The sequence below is a fragment of the Saccopteryx bilineata genome, chromosome 5, assembly GCF_036850765.1.
Source record: "Saccopteryx bilineata isolate mSacBil1 chromosome 5, mSacBil1_pri_phased_curated, whole genome shotgun sequence".
NCBI classification, from domain to species: domain Eukaryota; kingdom Metazoa; phylum Chordata; class Mammalia; order Chiroptera; family Emballonuridae; genus Saccopteryx; species Saccopteryx bilineata.
In genome coordinates this window covers 5,775,979-5,802,080 of record NC_089494.1, presented here as the reverse complement: position 1 = coordinate 5,802,080, position 26,102 = coordinate 5,775,979, and the positions used below count along the sequence as shown (strand labels likewise).

At 45.9% G+C, this 26,102-nt stretch overlaps 1 protein-coding gene across 6 annotated transcripts in view; it reads right to left on the bottom strand.

Annotated features, from left to right (window-relative positions):
- USP40 (ubiquitin specific peptidase 40) overlaps positions 1–26,102 on the bottom strand; it is a 75,727-nt gene that overhangs the window by 45,603 nt on the left and 4,022 nt on the right. For 3 of the 6 annotated variants that reach the window (XR_010731849.1, XM_066278860.1, XM_066278862.1), the window contains exons 3-12: positions 25,722–25,789; positions 24,533–24,646; positions 22,490–22,654; positions 20,271–20,417; positions 18,012–18,155; positions 15,919–16,047; positions 11,813–11,896; positions 10,317–10,424; positions 6,991–7,291; positions 1,093–1,174 (exon numbers count right to left, since the gene is read on the bottom strand). Coding sequence is in view for 4 of the 6 variants with exons in the window: in XM_066278860.1 (XP_066134957.1) it covers positions 1,093–1,174; positions 6,991–7,291; positions 10,317–10,424; positions 11,813–11,896; positions 15,919–16,047; positions 18,012–18,155; positions 20,271–20,417; positions 22,490–22,654; positions 24,533–24,646; positions 25,722–25,789 (1,342 nt within the window). In the remaining 2 variants the exon portion in view is untranslated. Of the gene's footprint in view, positions 1–1,092; positions 1,175–6,990; positions 7,292–10,316; positions 10,425–11,812; positions 11,897–15,918; positions 16,048–18,011; positions 18,156–20,270; positions 20,418–22,489; positions 22,655–24,532; positions 24,647–25,721; positions 25,790–26,102 lie in introns of those variants that run through there. The other 3 variants (XM_066278863.1, XM_066278864.1, XM_066278865.1) reach the window with 3 other exon arrangements.

The following is a 26,102-nucleotide window of genomic DNA, read 5'->3' as shown; positions in this document are numbered from 1 at the left end:
GTCAGATTAACAAATTTCTAATTCATCCTTCCTTCCACTGGGTCCTGATGTTGATCTCATGACCCTCCTGAGTCTCCTGCCCGGGTCAAAGGCCCTCAGCAGCCTTGGGGTACCGTGCCAAACACTCTACTCCAGGCAGATGGACCAATGGAGGGCTGGACGAGGCTATCGCCACCCATCAGGTACTTCTGACACATTCTATTAGTGCCGTCAAAGACAGCATGAGCTTTGCTGATGACCACCTGATTGAAACCTCTTGGTGTGTGTGTGTGTGTGTGTGTGTGTGTGTGTGTTTTACACCAACTGCTAAGCCACACCACTCATGCAGGGTTTTTTTACGCTTAAGATAGTTTAATTTTAAGTGTTTATATTTTTAGTGTCTTGATTTTTACTGAGATTTCTTTTCATCTTGGTTTGCCATTCAATCTACCTGCCATTTTTTCTCCAGCTTCAAGTCAATGATTAAAATGTTGAACACATCCCTGCTACATAACCAGCCATTGGGGTCCACAAAAAGACCACTGACATCTATTTCTCTAACCCAATACCCCACCAACCGTGTCGGAGAACAAATAAAGCTCTTCGGGGTCGAAGGTTGGACCTCAATAGAGATTGCTGAGACCATCCCTTTAATGGTCTTGGGTTTCTGCCCAAGACGGACAACAAGCCCGACAGGTGGTAGGGTCTTTGCCCAGTTCTGGTCGTCTGTCACTAGACGCCAGCTCTCCACAAGGACATAAATATGAGGGCTGATTTCCACAGCAGGTTCTCCTTGCACCGAGGGAGTAACCTGATAGGCCGGGGTATGATTCATTTAGCTAACTACAGGCTCATGGATTTCTCCAGCTTTCTCAGGCTTCAACTCCTACTCAGCAATGACCAGTTCTATGTCATTGCTTTGTTCGTTCTCACAGATGAGGATAATTTCAAAGTAGAAGATACCCTCACTATAAAAATTCAGCTGCTAAACAGATATTAGCATAAACTAGTTGTTTTTTTCTTTTTAATTTTCATTATTGAATATTTAAGATCTAAATTAGATCCCCCTTCTCCAGAAAAACCATTCAATCTTCAAAAGTACGTTAAAGTTACCTTTTTGTTTGTAGTTCAATGTTGGCTGCATCCATTTCACTCAGCAAATGACAGGGGACTTTGTACCTCGGGTTGGCGTGAGCTGTGAACAAAATGTCACGGCCTTGGGCTGACTGGCCGAACCCAGCTGCGGAGAGGCTGCAGGGAGCCCGGGAGGGGCTGCCTGGGGCCAGGGAAGCCCTGCCTGCCTGCCTGCCCGCCTGCCTACCTGCCCACGGGCCTGCTGCCCGCAGGCTGGCCTGCCCACTCACCTGCCTGCCTGCCCTCACCTGCCCGCCCTCACGCCCGCCAGCCTGCCTGCCCTCACGCCCGCCCGCCCGCCCTCACGCCCGCCTGCCCGCCCGCCAGCCTGCCCGCCCTCACGCCCGCCCGCCTGCCTGCCCTCACGCCCGACCACCCGCCAGCCTGCCTGCCCTCACGCATGCCCGCCCGCCAGCCCACCCGCCAGCCTGTCTGCCCTCACGCCCGCCTGCCCGCCCGCCAGCCTGTCTGCCCTCACGCCCGCCTGCCCGCCCGCCAGCCTGTCTGCCCTCACGCCCGCCTGCCCGCCTGCCCGCCCGCCTGCCTGCCCTCACGCCCGCCCGCCCGCCTGCCTGCCCTCACGCCCGCCCGCCTGCCTGTCTGCCCTCACGCCCGCCTGCCCGCCCGCCAGCCTGTCTGCCCTCACGCCCGCCTGCCCGCCCTCACGCCCGCCCTCACGCCCGCCAGCCCGCCTGCCCGCCCTCACGCCCGCCTGCCCGCCTGCCTGCCCTCACGCCCGCCCTCACGCCCGCCAGCCCGCCTGCCCGCCCTCACGCCCGCCTGCCCGCCTGCCTGCCCTCACGCCCGCCTGCCCGCCTGCCCGCCCTCACGCCCGCCCTCACGCCCGCCAGCCCGCCTGCCTGCCCTCACGCCCGCCCGCCCGCCTGCCCTCACGCCCGCCCTCACGCCCGCCCTCACGCCCGCCAGCCCGCCTGCCTGCCCTCACGCCCGCCCTCACGCCCGCCCGCCCGCCTGCCTGTCTGCCCTCACGCCCGCCCGCCTGCCTGCCCTCACGCCCGCCAGCCCGCCCTCACGCCCGCCCTCACGCCCGCCAGCCTGCCCTCACGCCCGCCCTCACGCCCGCCCGCCCGCCTGCCTGCCCTCACGCCCGCCCTCACGCCCGCCCTCACGCCCGCCAGCCCGCCTGCCTGCCCTCACGCCCGCCCGCCCGCCTGCCTGCCCTCACGCCCGCCCTCACGCCCGCCAGCCCGCCTGCCTGTCTGCCCTCACGCCCGCCTGCCCGCCCGCCAGCCTGTCTGCCCTCACGCCCGCCTGCCCGCCTGCCCGCCCGCCTGCCTGCCCTCACGCCCGCCCGCCCGCCTGCCTGCCCTCACGCCCGCCAGCCCGCCTGCCTGCCCTCACGCCCGCCCTCACGCCCGCCAGCCCGCCTGCCCGCCCTCACGCCCGCCAGCCCGCCTGCCTGCCCTCACGCCCGCCCTCACGCCCGCCCGCCCGCCTGCCTGCCCTCACGCCCGCCCTCACGCCCGCCCTCACGCCCGCCAGCCTGCCCTCACGCCCGCCCTCACGCCCGCCCTCACGCCCGCCCGCCCGCCTGCCCTCACGCCCGCCCTCACGCCCGCCAGCCCGCCTGCCTGCCCTCACGCCCGCCCTCACGCCCGCCAGCCCGCCTGCCTGCCCTCACGCCCGCCCTCACGCCCGCCAGCCCGCCTGCCTGCCCTCACGCCCGCCCTCACGCCCGTCAGCCCGCCTGCCTGCCCTCACGCCCGCCCTCACGCCCGCCAGCCCGCCTGCCCTCACGCCCGCCCGCCCTCACGCCCGCCCTCACGCCCGCCAGCCTGCCTGCCCTCACGCCCGCCGGCCCTCACGCCCGCCAGCCTGTCTGCCCTCACGCCCGCCAGTCTGCCCTCACGCCCGCCAGCCCGCCTGCCCTCACGCCCGCCCGCCCTCACGCCCGCCCTCACGCCCGCCAGCCTGCCTGCCCTCACGCCCGCCGGCCCTCACGCCCGCCAGCCTGTCTGCCCTCACGCCTGCCAGTCTGCCTGCCCTCACGCCCGCCGCCCCGCCCGCCAGCCTGCCTGCCCTCACGCCTGCCCTCACGCCCGCCGGCCCGCCCGCCCTCACGCCCGCCTGCCTGCCTTCACGCCCGCCCGCCTGTCTGCCCTCACGCCCGCCAGCCCGCCCGCCAGCCTGCCTGCCCTCACGCCTGCCAGTCTGCCTGCCCTCACGCCCGCCGCCCCGCCCGCCAGCCTGCCTGCCCTCACGCATGCCCGCCCGCCGGCCTGCCCTCACGCACGCACGCCAGCCTGCCTGCCCTCACGCACGCCCGCCCGCCAGCCCGCCTGCCTGCCCTCACGCCCGCCTGCCCCCTGACTTGCTGGTCTGCACGAACACCCAGCTTCAGGGGATCTCAGCTCCATCCAAAAAGTGAAAACATTAAATTAGGGAAATGTAAACAATTCTTTCAGCCAAGCTAGAAGAATCCCACTTCAACTCTCTTTATACTTTTAAAAAAGCATACCCATCGGTTTCTTCCTGATAACTGTAATAATTTAGCACTGTAAAAATTCTGAAAGTTGTTTTTAAAAATGTAACAGAATTGATGTTACCTATAATTCCACTCCCAAGAGATACTGCTAAAAGCTGGTATCTTTGTATGTACATCTGGTCCTTTGTCCATACTACCCAATGTGTCTTGTACATACACTTATTTAAAGCAATTAAATTTGTTATAAGATGGAATTGTATCCATCAAATTTGCAACTTGCTTTTCCATTGCACATATTTTTCAAAGCTTTAAATGACTGCACAGTAGTCCATTCTTTAAATAGCTTAATTAATCTAACCAATTTTTTTCTGTTAGATATTTAGGTGATTTCTAGTAGTCATTATTACAAAATAATGGCAGTAACAAACATCTTTGAACATAAACATTTATACTCAGATCTAATTATTTCAAGACAAATCTGCAGAAGTAGCATTAATTTAAGGGTTTTAAACACACACGGCCAAAACTGGCTGTGCTACTTTATCTGTCTGCCAGCTGCGGAGGAAGTCAGCTGCTGACCCGGCTCTCAGAAACATCTGACTCGGTAGGAAGTGTGTCACCTCGATGCTGTTCCGACTCCCATTTTTGATTACAGGTTAGGTTTAAAAATTTTGGCCCTGGCCGGTTGGCTCAGTGGTAGAGCGTCGGCCTGGCATGCAGAAGTCCCGGGTTCGATTCCCGGCTAGGGCACACAGGAGAAGCGCCCATCTGCTTCTCCACTCCTCCCCCTCTCCTTCCTCTCTGTCTCTCTCTTCCCCTCCTGCAGCCAAGGCTCCATTGGAGCAAAGATGGCCCGGGCGCTGGGGATGGCTCCTTGGCCTCTGCCCCAGGCGCTCGAGTGGCTCTGGTCGCAATAGAGCGACGCCCCGGAGGGGCAGAGCATCGCCCCCTGGTGGGCAGAGCATCGCCCCTGGTGGGCGTGCCGGGTGGATCCTGGTCAGACGCATGCGGGAGTCTGTCTGTCTCTCCCCGTTTCCAGCTTCAGAAAAATACAAAAAAAAAAAAAAAACCCTAAAAAAAAAATTTGAAAAGTTTATTGATTTGTTCCTACTTCTTTATTTTTAAGTTGCTTATTTATATCCTTTTCCCAGTTTACTCCTGAGGACAATGGAATATACATAAGAGCACACTCCAGATAGGGGAGATGTATTTGCTGTGTATCTTGCTGGTTTTAACTAGCTTATCATTTGCCTCTTGATATTGTTTAAGGCTTATTTATAACATTTCCTTAATTTTTTATTTCTTTTCTTTTAAGTTTAGAAAGGTCTTCCCTATCTTAAGATCAGAAAAATATTTATATTTATACATTGTAGGTTCCTTTTTTACATAAACATTAAAAGAACTATAATTTTAGTCAAGTGATTAGTATAATTTTAAACAGTGATTAGGATAATCATAACATTATGTTTTTACTGAGAGAGCAAATTTTCCTCCATCAGACCCTTCTTCAACTTTCATTAATTTACATTAATCTTCATAAATTTTAGAGTCACTTTGTTCTATTCTTTCTTCCCCCAAAATAGTCCATCAGAGTTTTGGCTGGACCTTTATTCACTTCCTGAGCAAATTAGAAAACTGTCATTTACTACATATTCCAATTACGTACACATTAAATTTCAACTTAGTGGAAAAGATAATACATTTATATAATTGTTCCACAATGTATTTATCAGAACCATTACCATATCTACTTCTCCCCTTAGAAAAATATAAAGTCCTTTCTGGTTATGTAACTGTTTCAGATGCAGAAAGTTAATTTCCTTTGACTGTATTAACTGCTTTTTTTTTTTAACTGATCTTAGACAGAGGAAGGGATAGATAGAGTGAGAAAGCGACAGGAACACCAATCTGTTCCTGTCTGTGCCCTGGCCGGGGAGCAAACTGGCAATCTCTGTGCTTTGGGACAATGCTCTACCTAGCCAGGGCACTTTATTCTTAGTCTTTATAAAAATGATCATTATTCTCATCCTCTAACAAAACTATCCTCATCTCTAATCACATATATGTCTCCATCTAAAGAGCTTTCCTAGTGAGGATTTTTTACATTTGAGTAGACCTTGTGAAGTGATCAAAGTCTTACAGATTGATTCATGTTAGTGGCTTTAATTAAAAAATTTATCACTGTAAGTCTCAACATTTAATCTCCTTGGGATGAGTTCTCTTAGAAGGTTCAAGAAAGAGTACTTCAAAGATACTTCAATGGCTCAGAGAACAAACACATTCCCTTGAGAGAAAGGAAACAGGAGTGAAAGTAGGAGGGGATGTAGGGAAGTAAGACTAAGGCCACTGACAACACAAAGGCACCACATGACCAAACGATGGGGCTCAGCCTGGGGGTCGGGCAGCCATACTCGGACGTGCCCGCCCACAAGAGCCACTCGTCCAGTGTGTGTGAGCTGGGAAAAGAAATTACGTTAGTAGAAAAATACGAACTTAAAATATAACAGGCCCTGGCCGGTTGGCTCAGTGGTAGAGCGTTGGACTGGCGTGCAGGAGTCCCGGGTTCGATTCCCGGCCAGGGCACACAGGAGAAGCGCCCATCTGCTTCTTCACCCCTCCCCCTCTCCTTCCTCTCTGTCTCTCTCTTCCCCTCCCACAGCCGAGGCTCCACTGGAGCAAAGATGGCCGGGGCGCTGGGGATGGGTCTATGGCCTCTACCTCAGGCGCTAGAATGGCTCTGGTCGCAATAGAGCGACGCCCCAGATGGGCGGAGCATCGCCCCCTGGTGGGCATGCCGGGTGGATCCCGGTCAGGCGCATGCGGGAGTCTGTCTGACTGCCTCCTGGTTTCCAACTTCAGAAAAATACAAAAAAATAAAAAATAAAAAATAAATATAACATACTGTTGGGTTTCTTTTGGCATCATGTATTTCTTACTTTAGCTTAAAAATACTGTGTTTTTAAACGTTCCAAGAGTAAACCTCCTTTTAAAAGGGTAACAATACATTTTTTTTCTTTTTGTATTTTTCTGAAGTTGGAAACAGGGAGGCAGTCAGACTCCCGAATGCGCCCGACCGGGATCCACCCGGCACGCCCACCAGGGGGCGATGCTCTGCTCATCCGGGGCGTTGCTCTGTTGCGACCAGAGCCATTCTAGTGCCTGGGGCAGAGGCCATGGAGCCATCCCCAGCGCCCGGGCCATCTTTGCTCCAATGGAGCCTTGGCTGCGGGAGGGGAAGAGAGAGACAGAGAGGAAGGAGAGGGGGAGGGGTGGAGGAGCAGATGGGCGCTTCTCCTGTGTGCCCTAGCTGGGAATCAAACCCGGGACTTCTGCTCTACCACTGAGTCAACCAGCCAGGGCCCAAATCACATTTAATATTTATATTTTAAAGTCATCAACCTAAACAAACAGGAACATTTTTCTTTCCATACCTTCGGGGGGTCTCTGCAGCTGGGACTTCCGGTAAAATAACATGTAGGCACTCTCTTTGCCCTGAAATTGCTGCTCAATATCTTTTTCCTCAATGGGCTGGACCTTGGAATCATTTATATCAAACCAGTGGGGGCAGGATGGTCCATCGTTCAATCCTGGAGATTCCGAATTAAGTGTCTTGAAAATCTGTTGCTCCTTCCTTTGGAAATCAGACTCAGCCTGCAGAGAACAGTTCTTCAACAGACTAACTGTATTTTTATCTGAACTGAGTAGAAATAGCTGAGAATGAAGCTGTAAGAACTAGACAGAAACAAAAACCAAATATTAGGTTAACAATTTTCTTTTAAGTAGAAATTATTTTTAAAATCTTTCATCTTCCTTTTTGTTATTAGATATTTTAACTTGACCTTTATTTTTGGCCTGGCCAGCTAGGATGAAAAAAATTCATTTGGGCCATAATAAAACATTTAACAAAAACCAGAGTTCTGCCTGAGTGTGGTAGTGCAGTGGATAGAGCCGCAGGATGCTGAGGCCCCTGGCTCAAACCCCCGAAGTCCTGGGCTTGAGCATGGGCTTGCCAGCTCGAGGGCAGGGTCACAAGACTGAGTGCAGGATCATCAACATGATCCAAGGTCTCCGGCTGGAAGCCCAAGGTTTCAGGTTGAGTCCAGGTTCACTGGCTCAGCTTGAGCTCCCAGTCAAGGCATATATAAGAAGCAATCAATAGACAACTATGAGTTGATGCTTCTCTCTTTCTCTCTAAAAAATCAGAGTTCTCTCTGATAAATAATCTGTTACATCATGAAAGAATGTTGTCATGTCACAATCTAAAAATATTTTAATTGTACCTCAATAATGCTATTTTTAAAAAAGTACTTTACAGGAACAGATTAGGTAGAACAAACAGTCTTGAAATATTTAAAAACAATCTAAACAAAGCACAAAACAAAGACAATAGCACAGTGAAGCCTTAGAGAAGAAAATTTCAAAACTAGTGACTCAGACAAACTCTTCTGGATTAAGGTAGTAATTGAGCCTAATTATTGTTCAACATTAACTACCTTGACTGTGTTCTGTCCTGGTAGCTGGCAGCTAACTTGGGAAACTGCAGCGTACACAGGCTTAAGCATTAATCCAAAGACCATTTCGCAGGCTCCTCCGGCTGAAGGGTCAGGAAGAAGACACTGTTCTGTCCCCCCTGCCCACCCCTTCTCCCTGCCTTCTCTCCTCTCCGTTATACAGGAAAGTACCTGGCAGGTACACATAACACTGGCTGAGCCCAGCCACCATCATGGAAAGGAAGGCGAACGCCTTCTCTTGGGAAGAAATACTGTGTGGTCATGCATCTTTCACATCAAGTATTATCTTATCACAGATAGAAGGGCATGCGGTATATGACATGTATATAACACTGTACAACAGGTGGTAAAATAGTTTTGTAGCTAACCTGTTTAGGTGCAATAAAAGATCAACAATTTGAAACCTGTGAGTAGTGAGTGAACTTACTGTATAGCCAACTTTTAATTTGTTGGGTAGGTGAGGGGTAATCCTTCTAGGCTGCACACTTCAGTGCAGTCTGCTCCCAGTACCGGAGGAGAACTGCCACTGAACTGGCCCTCCTGATAAAAATGCCAACCTCTAGATAAAGTAAGGAAAACTCTTTGCAGAGCAACCAAAAGCAAGTCTAAAGTGGAGGAAGCATAATCCTTCAAAGAAAGAGAAGCAAGCTCGATGAGCTCCACATAAACACACTGCCTCTCAGTCCGTATCAGTGCACAGGGCAGGGAAGTCAAGCAGAGCCTCAATAAACCCAAGGATACTACAGTCATCGCGTGTTCTCCAAGCACAAGGGAATCAACCAGAAATCAACTTATAGATATAACAAAAAGATAACCAGAAATCCTCCACATATTGGGAAATTAAGCAACACACTTCCAAAATACTGTGGTCAAGGAAAGAATCACAAGGCAATGACAAAATATTTTGAACTAAATGATAATGAAAACACGTCAAATTTAGGTATAGCTGAATTGTGATTAGAAGGAAATTTATAGCTTTAAAAGCATGTGTTGAACCACAAAAAGCACTGCTCTAGAGGCTGAGTTGAGAGATGGCACTGCAAGCAGAGGCTACTTCCCAGGAGAGCTGATGCTTTGTTCCTTAAGGAAGATGCACTCCATATTAACAGAATAAAAGAGAAAAACGATGTGATCCTTCCAGTATGTAAAAAAAATTGCATTTGATAAAAATTCAACCCCAAGATGAAACCATCAGTCAAGGATGAATAAAAGCTAACTTCCTCAAACTTAACACTGAGACACTGACCTAATCATTTAAAATGAAGACGTTGGCTTGGCCGGTTGGCTCAGTGGTGGAGCGTTGGCCTGGCGTGCAGAAGTCCTGGGTTCGATTCCCAGCCAGGGCACACAGGAGAAGCGTCCATCTGCTTCTCCACCCCTCCCCTTCTCCTTCCTTTCTGTCTCTCTCTTCCCCTTCCGCAGCTAAGGCTCCATTGGAGCAAAGTTTGCCCGGGCACTGAGGATGGCTCTGTGGCCTCTGCCTCAGGCGCTAGAATGGCTCTGATTGTGGCAGAGCGATGCCCCAAGATGGGCAGAGCATCGCCCCCTGGTGGGCATGCTGGGTGGATCCCGGTCGGGCGCATGCGGGAGTCTGTCTGACTGCCTCCCCGTTTCCAACTTTGGAAAAATACAAAAAAAAAAAAAAAAATTAAAATTAAAATGAAGACCGTAAAACGTTCCATGAACTCCGGTCACTAAGCTACATTCACTTATGAACTGTGATCTGACTTAAAGACGCACCTGAGCACTCCCTGAAGTGAGTGAGCTCTCTGCTCCCGTAAGAAACAGCCCTGAGTCATGCACTATGTGTTCTGCTGCTCTGCTTGTTTTCGGTCGAGTTATCTCTTACTTCTGGCAGTACCAGTTCTTGCATCTGATTTTACAGCCTAGGAAACCAGACCACCAAGTTTACCAGAACTGTGCATGTGTAAAAGAAAGATCATGTGAAATGTAGGTGAATACCTGAAGATATTTCTCTGAGTAAAATGGTGTTAGGGTATGAACTTTGTGACTCTTCTTTGCTGTTGTGATTAAAAAGCCTTCCCTCTTTTGCTTACTTCTTGATTCTATAATAAATTACTTAATTTAATTAATACTTAATAAGTAAGTTAACTGAATTCTAAGCATTAAACAAAAACACTGATTTTATTTTCACATAATTTAAATTTCCTTCTGCAAAGGAGTCTGCATTGCTGGGATAATAGTTTCCTGGGCAAAGGGCATTCTGTAAGAATGTCATGTATTACCTTTCGCAGCGGTCCATACTGTTTTCTGTACTTCTTGTTCCAAGATACTCCTGTCTTTTTCAGAAGTTTCTGGCCCAGCTGATCAACAAGAATTAGATTACTCTCCTCCTTGTGAAAGAAAGACAAAGTCATTGAAGAAAATCTGATGAGATATAACAGTAACAATAAGTTCAAAGGGACCAACAGAATTAAAGGTGCTTCTAACAGCAAACATGTAAGTAGATCCATCATAATTACTTCAAAATAAAAAGTTTTGTAAAAAGTAAATTAAACATCAGTTTAAAACACTTGAACTTTGCCACGTTCCATGTGCCAATTTTAAACATTTAAGGAGCAATATCCAAAGAGCATCCTGAGGTTTAGTAAATTTCTCATATTATGTGGGATTTTTAGAAGAAATATTTAAATATAAAGAAGTTCTAACAGAGGGTAAAAAGTGACCAATACAGGGTGAAATATGTCCCCTACCATCACTAAAATTCCTATATTGAATCTTTAACCCTCAAAATTTCAACTGTGACTATTTTTGGATAGGGCCTTTAAAAGTTAAAATGAGGCCACAGTGTGCACCCTAGCCCAATCTGACTGGTGTCCTGAAGAGGAAATCTGGACACCCACAGACACCAGAGATGCACGTGCACAGAAGGCCTGTGAGGACACGGGGGAAGGCAGCCCTCGACCAGCCACGGAGAGAGGCCTCAGAAGAAAGCAAACCTGCCAATTCCTGGATGTTGGACTTCCAGCCTCCAGAGCTGTGAGAAAATAAATTTCTGTTCCTTCAAGCCACCCATAACAAGTATTTTGTTATGACAACCCTAGCAGACTAATACAGTGACCACAGACCAATCCGGTTAAGGGACTCAGCTTAGTTCTCAGGAAAGAACTATAAAAAAACTGTTTATTGAAAATGAATAAATAAATGAAAGGAAACCTACCATCATTACAACAGGGTGCTGAGCAAACATTAAAAGTCACCTACGTGAGGTGTTACCAATATAAGGAGTGAAAAAGGGGGACATAACTTTAGGTCCTACGACTGTTAAAGAACACTGCAGGAAACGGTAAGCTCTAAAATACATAGCATGGTAAGTGAATCCCAATTCTATTTAAAATGACAATAGTAATCCCAAAGACACCCCAACCCACTCCCAACAGACGTGCACAAACAGGAAGGAGACGGAACGCAGAGAGCACACGTCAGTGTCACCAGTGACTGAGCGTTTGCTTTATTCACACTTACTTTCTTCACACAGTTTCTAGTTTTCTTTCTCTCTCAAGTATTCTACCATGATTATATGTTTTCTTTAGAACCAGAAACTTTCCAATAGAAGAAAAGTTTAAAAACAGACATAACAGCCAGAAGAAAAAGACAGTATCAGGTCTACCAAGTCACTCTCCGAGATCAGGTGAGATCAGGCCGTTCAGGGTGGTATGGCCGTAGACATCAGCCCCATTTCCATACATCTGACACGCACGCGCGCACACACTCACTCTACCTCGGATAAGATTGCTTTTAGAAGCATCAGTGGATCTTCATTCTGAACACCTTCCAAATTCACATCTGGTTGACTCTTTTTCTCCTAGGAAAGTAAAAAATTAAAAGTTTCTATCACAAAGGGGAATCCTGTGTATAGATTGTCCACCCACTATATGGTACACTTAAAAACTAATACAAAATAAAATGGGATGTAAGCTAAAATTGAAAATAAAAGCATTTTTAAAAATTAAAAAAAAAAAAAAAGGTTCTCTCACTAATCCCTTAAAAGGTAATTTACAAAATAGGAACATTTACGCTATGGAGGTTTCATGATGGAGAAATGACAATAAAAACAATACAATGTGTCCAGGACTTTGGCTTCCAGGTCAGGCGGAATAAGCCCAGACAGCCGTTTTAACCGCTCCGGCCTCTTCTACAATGAGAACAGCGAGTGGTTCAAGCCCACGGCACCGGGAGCCGTGGCACCTTCCGCTCAGCGCGTTCCGCCCTGCCGGCCTTCAGCATCATTCTGCTCAGAACACCTTCTGGTCTTCGTCCAATGTGTCCTCTTGTGTCGGCCTAACAAAATCTGAGCCCCCTTTGCAAGCTCAGCTCAAACACTTCCCTCTGCTTCTGACCCCCCGTTTTCAACCCCATTCTATAAAGTTACTGGGAACGTGTCAAAATTCCTAATATGGCACTTTTATTGATTTATTTTTTCATACATGTCATCTTGCAAAAGTATTTTAAATTGGCTTAAAACCATATATTTAAATTGACCTAAACAATTATCACAAGACAAAAATTGTGAATAAACAGTAGAACAATATGGCAGACTAAATACAACCGTCCTGCTGTAAAATTACTATCAATAAAAATGCTAGATGAAATAAGACAGAAACAAAAACCTTGCACTAAACACATGCTGAGCTAGCTGGGGAACAGGAGGAAAACCCTTGGCCTCAGGCAAGGGGGACCAGCAGGGAGGTGCAGAGACGAGGCTGCCAGCTGCACCCCCCCCCCCCCCCCCCCCCCGTGGTGGTGACACGGGCTCCCAACATGCGCTCAGACCCGACAGGGTCCCGGAGACCAAGCCCAGGGATCGACCATAGGAGGGAACGGAAAAGCAGTGCGGAGAGCAAAGCCCAACGGCAGTAGGCCCACCTGCCCTCCCGAGCCACGTCAGAGGCCCGGAGGAGCCCGGCCCGGCTAGAAAAGACGGCCCGAGTCTGAAGGAGGGAGCACGGAACTGCAGACACAGCCGGAACCACAACCCAGAAGCAAGGTGGACCCTTGAGACACACTGCCTCACTGCAGCGTGACGCCCCCTCTCCGTGTGTGGCCTCAACGGCACGCTGGAAGATGAGACTGCGAATAAATATTTTATGCGCCAAAGGGCTGAGGATAAATCCCACCAGCTAAGAGTGCCTGAGATCTGGCCCAGCTGAGGACAAACTGCAGCAGCCACAGGAGGCGGAGAACTCGCCACAGTGGAGGCAGAGCTGGCAGAGGACAGCACGCTGTCCAAGGCTGAACAGAGACATGGTGACGCTGGAAAAAGGAGACAACAGATGGAGGCATAGCGGGAGGAAAATAAACAAGAACAAGGAGAGAACTACAATGGGTGAGGCAGGGAAAAGTAAATGAAGAGGATAATAAATACAGATCAGCCCTGCTCACAAGCTCCTATCAGAATGGAATAAAGGCTGCAAGCCCATCTTCTAGAGAGAATGGGGAAGAAAGCAAACACAACTGCGGGAGAAGGTGGAGAGGATGCTGTACAGAACACAAACACGCTGCTCCAGGGCCCTGGAAACGGGACAATGAGGGAAGGAAGGTCACACGGTGAGATCAGCTCACACTCAGCATGGACACACGGAGGGCTGCACAAAACCAGAGGAGAAGCGTCACTCCATCTGAGCGCGATGTGCCCAGCACCCTGGTGACCTGACAGATGAGGCACAAGCGTCTGAGAGTGAGGCTTGTACGGCTTGCTCAGCCCAGAACCGGAGCTCTAGCAATGACAGAAATGGAAGGTGAAGGACTGGAAGACGTGCACAGACTGTCTTTGCCCAAAGACACCTACAACCTAAGAAGACTTAGCAAGATGCTGGCTATAGAATCAGTATGCTAAAATTAACTGCATTTCCATACACTGGCCACAGACAGTTTGAAAATACAAAGTACAGATCTAGCCACAGAGAACATCACCCTGGTAAACATTTTCCTGGTAGAACAGTTTGGCTTTTCTAATATCCAAACTATAGGAAACATACACATCTCGCAATACATTCCAAGTCCAACTGACGGAGCATCAGAAATACACAGATGTTATGAAAAGCAAACTGAACGTCAACAAATGTGCATCTTGAAGTTCGCTGGCACCAAGAGAAGCCATAGTACTACATGTGAGCAACTATTCATTAACACTATTACCTATCTGATAATCAGAATGATATGTTCTAAGCATTCTACATCCTACCATAATGGTCTGTATATTACATTTAACTGCTTTAGTTACATTTAAAAAACTGATTGAGAGCTTGGGGTTGGTGGGTGATATAATTGCAAATAACTGCAAATAATTGGAACTAGATTCTCAGTTTGGGTTTTTCCTCAGAACTTCTGCAAGTTTTTTTCTTGAAAATATTATAAAACTTTTTTAATGAAACATTATAGAATCTCTAAAAAATGAAGACACATTGTTTTTATATGTAGATTAAAACCCCCACTATGTGTGTGTGTGAGAGAAAGAATACTGACAAGCTGATTCTAGAAGTGTTCATAGGAGCATCAAAGCCAGGACAGGGCCTGACCTGTGGTGGCGCAGTGGATAAAGCGTCGACCTGGAAATGCTGAGGTCGCCGGTTTGAAACCCTCGGCTTGCATGGTCAAGGCACATATGGGAGTTGATGCTTCCAGCTCCTCCCCCCTTCTCTCTCTCTCCCTCTCTGTCTCTCTCCTCTCTAAAAAAAATGAATAAATAAAATAAAATTTAAAAAAGCCAGGACAGGCACCCACCCCCGCAGAATAGCACCCGGGGAGTCCTTGTCTACCAGGTATCAGGACTTCTTCTAAATCTACAGAAATTAACAACACGGCATCTGCCAAGGAACAGAGAAAAAGAACAAAAGAACAGAAAAAAGAGCCCCAAAATGGATTCACACATAAACAATTGATACAATAGGAATGGCATTGTACATTGGTGGGCAAAACCTGAATTATTCAATAAGTGGTAATGAGCATTTGGGTACTCAAATGAGAAAAAAAAAACCCTCAAACCATTCATAAGAAACCATTCCGAGAAGAATGAAGTGTTCAATGTAAATGAGAAACAAACTTAACTTCAGAGGGGCACACACAAAACAATATATAGATGATGTACTACAGAACTGTACACCTGAAACCTCTCTCATTTCATTAACCAGTGTCGCACCAATAAATTAATAATAAAATAAATTAAAATGCCCCCCACCCCCAGAGGAAGAAATCTTCCTCTTTGGTTGGCGCCATGAGACAGACGGAAAGCTCCGGAGTGATTCTGAGGGAAGGAGACCTCAGCGACAGGCTCAGTGAGCCTAACGCATGACCCCGGGCTTGACGCCACAGGAGGGAAAGAACGCGATAAAGAGTCTGATCAGACACCTGGTGAAACGGACAGACGACATGTTAGATAAAAACATCCTGTCAGCATTGAAGCTCCTGGTTCTGATCTGCACTCATGTAAAGGAATGTCCTTGTTTTCATGAGATAAGCACCAAAGTAGTTAGGGGTACACTTAATTTCAAATGGCTTAGCACTAATAATCATAATGTCAACTGTGTGTTTATGTGTATGTGTGTGTACACAAAGAGTCTGTGCTTGCACAGATGTGGCAAAATGTTAACAACTGGAGAATCTAGGTGAAGACTGCACAGGCAGTGTTTGTACTATGCTGGTTATGTTTCTGTAAGTGTGAAATTATTTAGAAATAAAAATTCAAGACTTCCACCTATACTAACTTTCAATGCCTTTAAAAGTATTCTATAAACATACAATAAATGGCAAAACATTATCCTCACCAATAACAGGACTAGAAAAGAAAAAAACATTCAAATATACTTCTAAACTAGTATCTGTGCTCACTTGAAGTTGCCAGTTTCCCAAATGATCGACATCTTTAATGTACACATGATAATGTCCTCCATAGCAACCACCTTTGTGAATAATAACCGAGAAGAGGTCGTACATATATTCCAAGTCCTCCAGGTCACTCTATGAGAGAAAAGAACACAAACACTGACACAGTTTACACAAAGCGAGAAGATACATAAGCAAAGGGAAAAAGAATTTTAACTATTGAAATTAATAAAAATTTCACTGCTTATTATAATTATTTAAGGGTAAATTAAAATAAGTGTGAACACTTGACTTTAAATTTTAAAATTCCTAGTTCTTAGAAAATTATCTAGCATTGATCCAATACCAAACATTACCCCAACCAAATTCTGTATCTGGGTTAAACATGAAAACATAAACCCAAACAAGATGCCGTTTTTATGTACTGTGGCTAAGATCACATAAGCCAATGCACACTACCCTATCAGTGAGTCATCTGTCAGTCTTAGCAAACCTGTCTTTGTACGATACCTATTCTTCTGGTCTATAAATATGCTCTTTAGCTGAATTTTTCCTATATTCCAACTAGATTTGTTACATGCCTCCAAGTCAAGGCCATAGCCACTATCTGTCACTGCACCTGACACTTCAGTCCTCTGCATACAAGAGGAATTTAGCAATTGTGAATACTAGCTGGTTTTGTTTAGAGGCAGGTTAGTGGAATGAAAAGGCTTTTCTTTTTTTTTTTTATTTTCTTTATTCATTTTAGAGAGGAGAGGAGAGATAGAGAAAGAGATAAGAGGAGGAGGAGCAGGAAGCATCAACTCCCATATGTGCCTTGACCAGGCAAGCCCAGGGTTTAAAACTGGCGACCTCAGTGTTCCAGGTCAACGCTTTATCCACTGCGCCACCACAGCTCAGGCAGATTTTTATCTTGATTCTTAATTCTATGATTCAACTTTTTTATAATTAATGTACTTTATAATTATGACTGACCCAACAGATGAACACCTATACGGGCATTTAAAGAAAAATCGACTTGAGCTTAAGAGATATTTTGCATATTGGGTGCTATTTGAAAGGGTGCCAATTATCTGAGGATCTTGGTTGCTTAAAAAATAATACTTTTAAAGTAAGCAGCATTTTTTAAATGTCTGGTTCAGGCAAAAGACAAGAGAGATATAAAGATGCTAAGTGATCTCTTTTTTCATTAATACAGACATCAAAATGAAATAATTCTGAAGTGCTCAATGTTTTATTTATTTGTTTTGTTATTTCAAAGTATGTTAAAATTGTTGGACAAACTACTTAGTAGAAAATGACAAACGGGCCCTGGCCGGTTGGCTCAGTGGTAGAGCGTCAGCCTGGCGTGCGGAAGTCCCGGGTTTGATTCCGGCCAGGGCACACAGGGGAGGCGCCCATCTGCTTCTCCACCCCTCCCCCTCTCCTTCCTCTCTGTCTCTCTCTTCCCCTACTGCAGCCAAGGCTCCATTGGAGTAAAAGATGGCCCGGGCGCTGGGGATGGCTCCATGGCCTCTGCCCCAGGCACTAGAATGGCTCTGGTCCCGACAGAGCGACGCCCCAGATGGGCAGAGCATCACCCCCTGGTGGGCGTGCCAGGTGGATCCTGGTCGGGCACATGTGGGAGTCTGTCTGACTGCCTCCCCGTTTCCAGCTTCAGAGAAATGCAAAAAAAAAAAAAAAGAAAAAAGAAAAAAGAAAAGGACAAACATTTTCCTGTATGAGATGATGGACGTTAACAAAACCTACTGTGGCAATCAAGAAGAGTTAAATAAAAAGAACTGAGAACAAATCCCTACTTGGAAATTCAAAGGGACTGTAAGGAGCCAGTGGTTCTCGCTGGAAGTAATTCTACCCGCTGCCCTGCCCCCAGAAGGCACGGACATGTGACAAAGTCTGAAGACACTTCTGTCACTAGGGGAGGATGCTGCTGTCACCTAGCAGATAGAGCCAGGGACGCTGCTTCGCGCCCCACAGCGCATGGGACACAGCATAGCACCAAGGCCGAGACTGTAACAGGTCAACTGAGACCAGGTTGGTTTTTGGGTTCAACCCCGAGAAGGGGAAAAAAAAGAATTGGAAAATAAAAGAGTTCAAACCTGTTCACAAAAAGGCTTCAGATTGATCCGGAGAGGGAATGTATAACAGCTGGTTTCCTTGTACCGTTCACACTTCACAAAATCAAAATTAAATCTTAATAACGAAACAGTAAGAAAGGGCGGCAGCTTACGTAATTTGGCTGACTGTTAAAAAGAAAAGATTGTTTAGGTTTTTAAAAAGCAGTTTATAGAGAAGAATACATAATGTTTCTGAACATATAAAAAGGCAAGTTATGATACAATAAAAGAAGTATGTCCTTAAATCACAAGCTCATCATATGGACTGAATATAGATAGCCCTTGGTATAAACTCATCTAGTTCATAGGACTAATGGTGATCACTCGTTTACGCTTACACCTACACAGTAACGACCCGATCTTATGTTTTTAGTGTTCACCCCCTAAGATCAAAGCTTCCTGAAGAAGCATGTCCTAACTGGGCGTTCCCTCTCTAACAGGGTTTCCTGCCCAAATCCGGGCCTTCCACCGTCTTTTCATTTCCCAAGAACTGGAGCTCTTACTCCAGGGCCTCAGGAGCGTTTCAATGGATCCCGACCCTGGAAATTACATGAAAATTGCACATTTATATATTTTTCTGAAGAGAAAATCCAGCTTTCTTCAACCTTCAAAAGTGTCCTAACTCCCCAAATGTTAAGATCCACAGACTGGTGTTTTAGTTACTGTTCTTCAAAACTGGTAAAAAAAACTTTTCTTAATTCCTTGCTTTAATACAAATCATGAAATTAAGCTGCTTTTTGTTTAAAAGTCACCACCTTTTCCCAACCCCTTTGTACTAATGGCATGTGGGGGGGGGGGCAAAAAATCCTTCCCCATATATAAAATGACCCCAGATCACAAATATCTAACATTCCTAAAAATAAAACAGCAATCCTACAAATCAAGTGGATAATAAAAAGAAGTTAAATGATAAAAAGTGATTTAACCACACAGCAGATTTTTGAACGAGCTCGAAAAAATACATCTAAAACAACTGAGTAACTCAACTACAATGCGGCTGAGAAAGATGACTGCTCCGGACAGGGAAATCTGCATTAACTGAGGCGGTACAGCGACACCAAGATTCAGGATGCAATCAATCTAATGCAACCAGAATAGAATGTAATTTTTTCAAGTATCAAGTTCAAAACATTTCCACTAAAAAAGAATTAAACCAACGATATAAAAGGGACATGAAAGAGCTGCTTTTGTTTAGCAAAAGGTTCGTTTTACTAATGTGCAAATTGAGTCAAACTAAAACTAAGAATGTAGTTAAGTATCTTTCCAAGACTTTTTATGCTCTGAATTTTATATTTATTTTGTTAAGACTGTAGTTGTAATGCCAAAGGTGAAATACAAAGTACATAAGCAAACAATGTATCGATACTGTAAAATAACTGCATGTGTAGCAATGAAGAAAGCTAGCTATTTTTAGAGTAGCAGACAAAGAGAGTCCAACAAGCTTCTTAGTTGGCAGACATAAATCCATATTACCTTCTTCATAATGGCAATTTGAAAAAGCAAGTATGGTGGGGAGTTTATCAACAAAAGGTGTATTTAAGATACACTGAGGCCTGACCAGGTGGTGGTGCAGTGGGTAGAGCATTGGCCTGCAACTCTGAGGACCCAGGTTCAAAACCCTGAGGTCACCGGCCGGCTTGAGTACTGGCTCACCAGCTTGAACACGGGGTCGGTGGCTTGAGCGTGGGATCATAGACATGACCCCATGGACACTGGCTTGAGCCCAAGGTTAGTGGCTTGAACACGGATCACTGGCTCAGCTGGAGCCCCCCAGTCAAGGCACGTATGAGAAACAATCAATGAACTAAGGTGCTGCAACTAAGCTGATGCTTCTCATCTCTCCCTTCCTGTCTGTCTGTCCCTTTCTCTCTTAAAAAAAAAAAAAAACAATCAATGAACTAAGGTGCTGCAACTAAGCTGATGCTTCTCATCTCTCCCTTCCTGTCTGTCTGTCCCTTTCTCTCTTAAAAAAAAAAAAAAAAGAAAGAAAGAAACATTGAGGTACAAATTTTTCCTGGGAAAGAAGTTGAGAGAACTATTGGGTTGAAAGCTTAACAAATTCTTTACTATTGAAAATTACAATGCAGAGCTGTATAACGTAAACGCGTTTCCGTTCCTCAGTACTAAGGGCTTCATGTGTGTCTTCGGGCTCCTCCCAACACACGGACCTTGCCTGGCAGGCTTCCCGTCACCAACCACTCAGTGGGCACCTACGGAGAGGCAGAGTGTGTCTGTCTGTACCTTCGCTGCTCTCACCAGCCTGTCACAAGTCCCACAGTGGTACAAGTTGTCAGAGTCAAAAACTTCCTCTTCCACATACATGTTCCAGAGAGCATCTTCCAAACCTGATACGTTTTTGACTGCTACTGTTAGATCTAAGAAGTCTTCCTGAAATACACACAAATACAATACCAAAATAACAATTTCACAGAAGGTCACGTATACACCACCAATGCGCATACATACTGGGAACAATCAGATAATGTTTTCCTAAAACACTGTACACACGAAGATACAGCTCTCCTCATCAGACACTGAAATTCACACCACCAAATTCCCTTTCCTAAAGCAAACTGTAACTGAGCTTAAACGATGTCAGGACCCAGTTTACGAGTTCACTGTAAACTGTAAATGCAATAAAGCCTATTTTATGAGGAGTGCAACAAACCGGCGTGCTCCCATCTGACAGCAGCGCGCGCAGCTTTGTGGTGCTGAGCCTGGACTAGAAGGCCGGCGGGGCTGCGACTCCAACGGGAATCTGCCTCCCATCTCCAGCCCACGCTGGTTTAAGACACTCTGAGGAAGTTCTAAGAAAAAAATTAATTTGAACCAGGAAAGAATGTATTCTCATGAAAATTAAGAAGAGGATATTCTGCAAAACGGGAGTCTACAAATTCCATTATAACTACATTTGATTTACTACATGTTTCTAGTAATAAACACTTAAAATCTGACAAGTTTAAAGAATATTTATTTAGCTTTAACGGCACTAAAGGGATTATAGGGACTGTAAAATAAAAGTTCTAGTCAGTTCGTGGTGGAAATCTAAAGTTACAAAAGTAACAATAGATATGTGGTTTATAATATAGGTAGGTGAAAAGTTCATGTCTGTAATTTATCATGTGCCTTTATATATTGATATATATGGTTTGAAATTAGTCTGTGAATTATCAGTATAGTTAAGTCAATCATACACTAATTCAAAGACACATACAGCTTAATATTTCCAAATTAGGTAGGGCCAAACCTATCAGCACAGGCAATAAGGGTCTAAAAGTATCTTTCATCACTAGTGCTCATAAAAAATAGAAAAAGAAAAAAAATACATATTTTTTTAAAAAGGCAATTAATTCAACATTTAGAAAATAAAATTTAATTTTTTACTCATACAGTTACATACAGAAAACTTTCTGTCCTTCCTGTCATAACACAAGATTTCTATTAAAGGACAACGATGCAGGTAAAATCATTTGCTGTCTACGACCAGTAGAACAAATGAAGATGGTTTATATCAGTGGTAGTCAACCTGGTCCCTACCGCCCCCTAGTGGGCGATCCAGCTTTCATGGTGGGCAGTAGCGGAGCAACCAAAGTATAAATAAAAAGATAGATTTAACTATAGTAAGTTGTTTTATAAAGATTTATTCTGCCACACTTAGCGAAAATCCGACATAAAGTACTTGGTAAGTAATTATTATTATATGCTTTAACTTGCTGTAACTCTACTTTATAAATTTTATAAAGTAAAGTTACTTCCCTACTCTATAAATCGCTATTACTGTGGAATCGGTGGGCGGTTAGAAAATTTCACTACTAACAGAGATACAAAAGTGGGCAGCAGGTATAAAAAGGTTGACTACCCCTGACTTACATGAACAAATTTCCAATTTCCAATTAGACTAAATGGGCAATCTGTGTCATGACAGGAACTGAAGGTTATATGGAGTTTAAACCCAATTACAATGGCTTTCTGTATATATCTGATATATAAACATATTTAAACATGTATAATATTTAAACATAAGCACACACAAATGAACTTTCTCAAAGACAATAAACTAAATCCAATATTTAATTACGGATGTTTGTCAATACTTTATTTTTACTACTCCTCTAATTAAATCGATAATACTCTAACCACTAACCATGATGAAGTCGCTTTCCTTATGAGGCCACAGACCTCTACTTGTAAACATCCCAATTCTATTTTCTAAATATTAGAGTACTGAATAAAACTGTAAAACTGTGTTTTAGGTATCTGCTTCTTTCAGTTCACATGGAGAAGCCTGGATTATAAATTTATGACGTAGATGTAGCTAGAGTATAAAAAGCAAACAAACAATAAAGTGATTTCTAGTAACAGACACTTTAATTGTCACATGGTACTAGAGGTTATACATCTAATGACGTGATTTATACTTAACGAAGTAACTTATTACTAAAATATTCTTGCATATTCACCTGCTTTTCACTGACATTCTTACATTCTTTACAAACAACCTGGTTAACAACGGTTCCGTGATAGAGGCGATTGATGAGGTCATGGCCGGAGGTCCCGACTAAAGAAGTTTCCAAAGCACTAAAGAGAATCCGATTCAGTTCCTGCACATCGTGTTGCCTCATTTCCTATAAAACAAGTATCTTTTAAATGTGACTGTGCGCTTCAGATTTTTTAAACAGATATTTGAAGTGATATTAGTTAAAAAACAAGACTTATCAAGAAATCCAGAGGTAAGAATCAATCAAATACAAGGATGACTAATCTAAGTAAACTGAGAACAAGTTAAGAGATCACCACCTATTTTTATCTTTATTACAGAATGAAAATCAGCAGGCGGTGTTCGGGGTACGCACGTAGCTCAGCTCACAAGAAAACAGGACAGTGCATTCATTCTTGTGGGAACACGTGCACGGCCACAGAGAGGAAGGAACAGGACAGGCGCCCGGCCGTCCATGAGCTGGGCGCACGCACAGCGAGACGTCACTCGGACCGGAGGGACTGCCGAATGACCAGTTATCATCGCTTCGACGTACAGACCAACGGAAACAACACCAACACAGTGCTACTGACAGAACTTCCAGTGGAACTGTTTTAACCTGCTAGGAGTCAGGCCACTGTGTATAGACCTCTGAGCTGCTCCTTCAGAACCATCTATAAACCAAAGCCATGGGGGACACCACACTTCAAGTGGCCCAGGAGCGGAGGAAGAGCGCAGGAGGGGAGAACCCGGACAGCGAGGTGGCGGGGACCGCAGCAGCTGGGGCTTTAAGGGGGGCAGTGAGTGCTACTAAGAGCCCCCTGAAAGCAAAGAGTCTCCTGGACTTGGCACATGCTGGTCATGAGTGACCCTGACCAGCAAGGTAGAAAGGAGGGAAGACAGAGGAACGGATGGAAGATGCAGAAGTAAGGGCGGGGAAGGAAGGCAGCTATAGAGACAGGCAGCGTGTGGAGAGAAGCCGGCGAAGCGGGTAAAAGCCGCAGCAAGAAGTGGGGCTCAGGGTCTTTGTTCCTTCTTTCTGTCTAAGTCACCAGGACCTAAAGTTCTTCCGTGTCACTGGCTCTGATGGGGCAGAGAGCTTGTAGAAGTTTTCAAGCTCTGTTTCTGAACAATCCTGTTTGCCAAAAGTGTCTCAGAGACCCTGTCTGCCTCTGCAGGTCCTAAAAGTTTCCTGCAGATTTTATTTAGAAATAAACGAGATTTTCACAGCTTTAAGAAGTATGAAACCAGCAAATTAGTGGAAGCTCATTATCCAACACAAAGGGAAACCCATCAGCTGACGACTAGACTAAAAAAGGCAACCTGTGGCGCCTCCGTCCAATAGAATATCCCTCGGCAGTGAAACGGAAGGAGGTGTCCACACAGCTCCCCGCTCCGCTGCTGTGAAATGTGCAGGAGAGGCACCTGCTGCCGACAAGTGTCCCGTGTTGTATACAGAGAGACACTGTTCAGGGACGGACAGAGAAAACGAGAGGAAGTCGGACACGGGGACACAGGAGGACCCTGAGGAGAGCCAGGGCAGGGCAGGGCAGGGCACAGGCAAAGGCCTGCCAAGGACGGTTTCCTAGTTCTGCCTGAAGCAAATGTTCAAATCAGAACACCAAGACTGAAACACCAAAGCATGTCACAAGGCAGACAGCGTGACTGCCGCTCTGCTTTCTCAGCTGATTAAGCAGTCGCAATACAAATGGTCATTTCCACGTAGCAGGTGTTGTGTCTCCACTAGGCCACAGAAAGGTTCTCGGGGTATAAATCGTCAAGATCAGCTCCCACACTTCTCCCGGTGTTACCAACCTCTCCCCACCCCCAAATCACAACCATTCCTAAAATCCTGCAAACAGTAAGTGTCCAAAAATATATTTCTGGATCGCAATTATGTAAAATGAGAATAAAACATTTAAATAGTATCTTGAGACCCAAAAACAAAATTAAAGAGGTTAAGGAACATATTAAAGCGGGTTTTTCTCTGTCTCGCTGCTCGCGTTCCCCAGAGGCGCCCCGGTACCTCGCTGTCTGTCCACCCGAAGCTGTGGGTGAGACCGGCGGTGGAGGCGGCGTCCTGGTCCAGGAGCAGGAGCTGGGCAAAGAGCCGCTGTAACTGCAGAGGTATGGCCCGAGCCTGGACGAGAGCAAATGCGTTCCTCAGCGAGTCTGGCCAGCGGCCCGGCTGCTGAGAAGAACTGCGTGCTAGGTTTCCTTATCTCCTGTTCACTCCGCTCACCCGGGAGTTTACAAATAATCACAGACGGCGAACTAGCTAAGATTCATTTTTCTTTGAAAATTAGACCCAAAATGTTTCAGCTATCTGGAGTTTCCTAGCTTTATACAATTCAGACCAATATTAAAACCCGAAGAGGCTGCAATCAACTACCCAACTGATTACAGACGGAGAGTCTCTTAAGTCTCCAAAAGCTCATTTTTCTCTCAGGTCCCTCGGCCACAGACACCCCCCCACGAGGAGCTTCCTGGTCCCGGCTGGCTGCAGACCCAGCCCGTTCCGCCCCATCGGACCCTGGGGTCCGGGCTGACAGAGAACGCCGCTCAGCGCCTGGCCTGCACAACGAAGTTAAGCATCTAAAGTGAGAACCAGTCTTTAGAAACCTTCTTGGCAATTGGACCTTGCCATGACCTCTTTATTATGTCCTACAGAAGTAGGATCTGCAACAGGTTGAAAATTAAAAAAAAAATACAGAAAAACTGGCCTTTCGCCACACAGGTGGTCTGAGAGGCACGGGGCTGGCTCTGAGAGACTCCTTGTAGGAAGTACCGATTTCAGCCGAAAGCGACAAACTCAGGATGTGTGAGCAGGGAGGCACATGATTGACCTGCACTTACGAAAGCACCAAACTGAAAGCACACTGGTCTCTATTTGTCCCTGTTACAAATGAGTGCACGAGGTAGTTCTGGTTTTCTAGTGTGGACGATTTGCAGGTATTTCCTTCCTGGAGGAATACACACAGTAGAGGTATGCCTGCAAAGCGGCAGCGACATCACATTTGGGAAAGCAATTGTTTCTTGAAAGGAAAATTCTATTACCACTCGGGTATAAGCCAAGTCACTTTCTGAAAACAGGAATCATATTTGGTAATAAAATTGATTTCCATATGAAACTTAATTTCTTCCTTAAAAAACATTCCCTCAATACTCCAGAAACAAACAAACAAACAAAACCCTGTAAACCCCAGATTTAATACCTTTGCATCAGGGTTATCCGTTTCCTCTAAAGAACCGAGCTCTTCTGGGCCAAGAGAAAATAGTGCTTCTAAAGAAAAGCAGAACCAGAGATGTAGACGGCATTACTTCATCTTAGAGAACCAAGACCACCAGTGAGTGAAATCAGTACCCACCCAGGAGTGTGACTGCGCCAATCCTCATACCCTTATTCTACACGTGTTACTTTCTGGTGACATTATCTTTAACCACTGACTATGAAGGGCACACTAAGGTTTCGGTGTGAAAAATCCATAAAAGGAAAATTATGCCTATAAAGCTAAGAATAGTGACATCAGAAATCTGTGATGGCTTCCTACTGCCCATGGCAATGGGTCCCTAAAGCCACACAGGGAATATTGGGA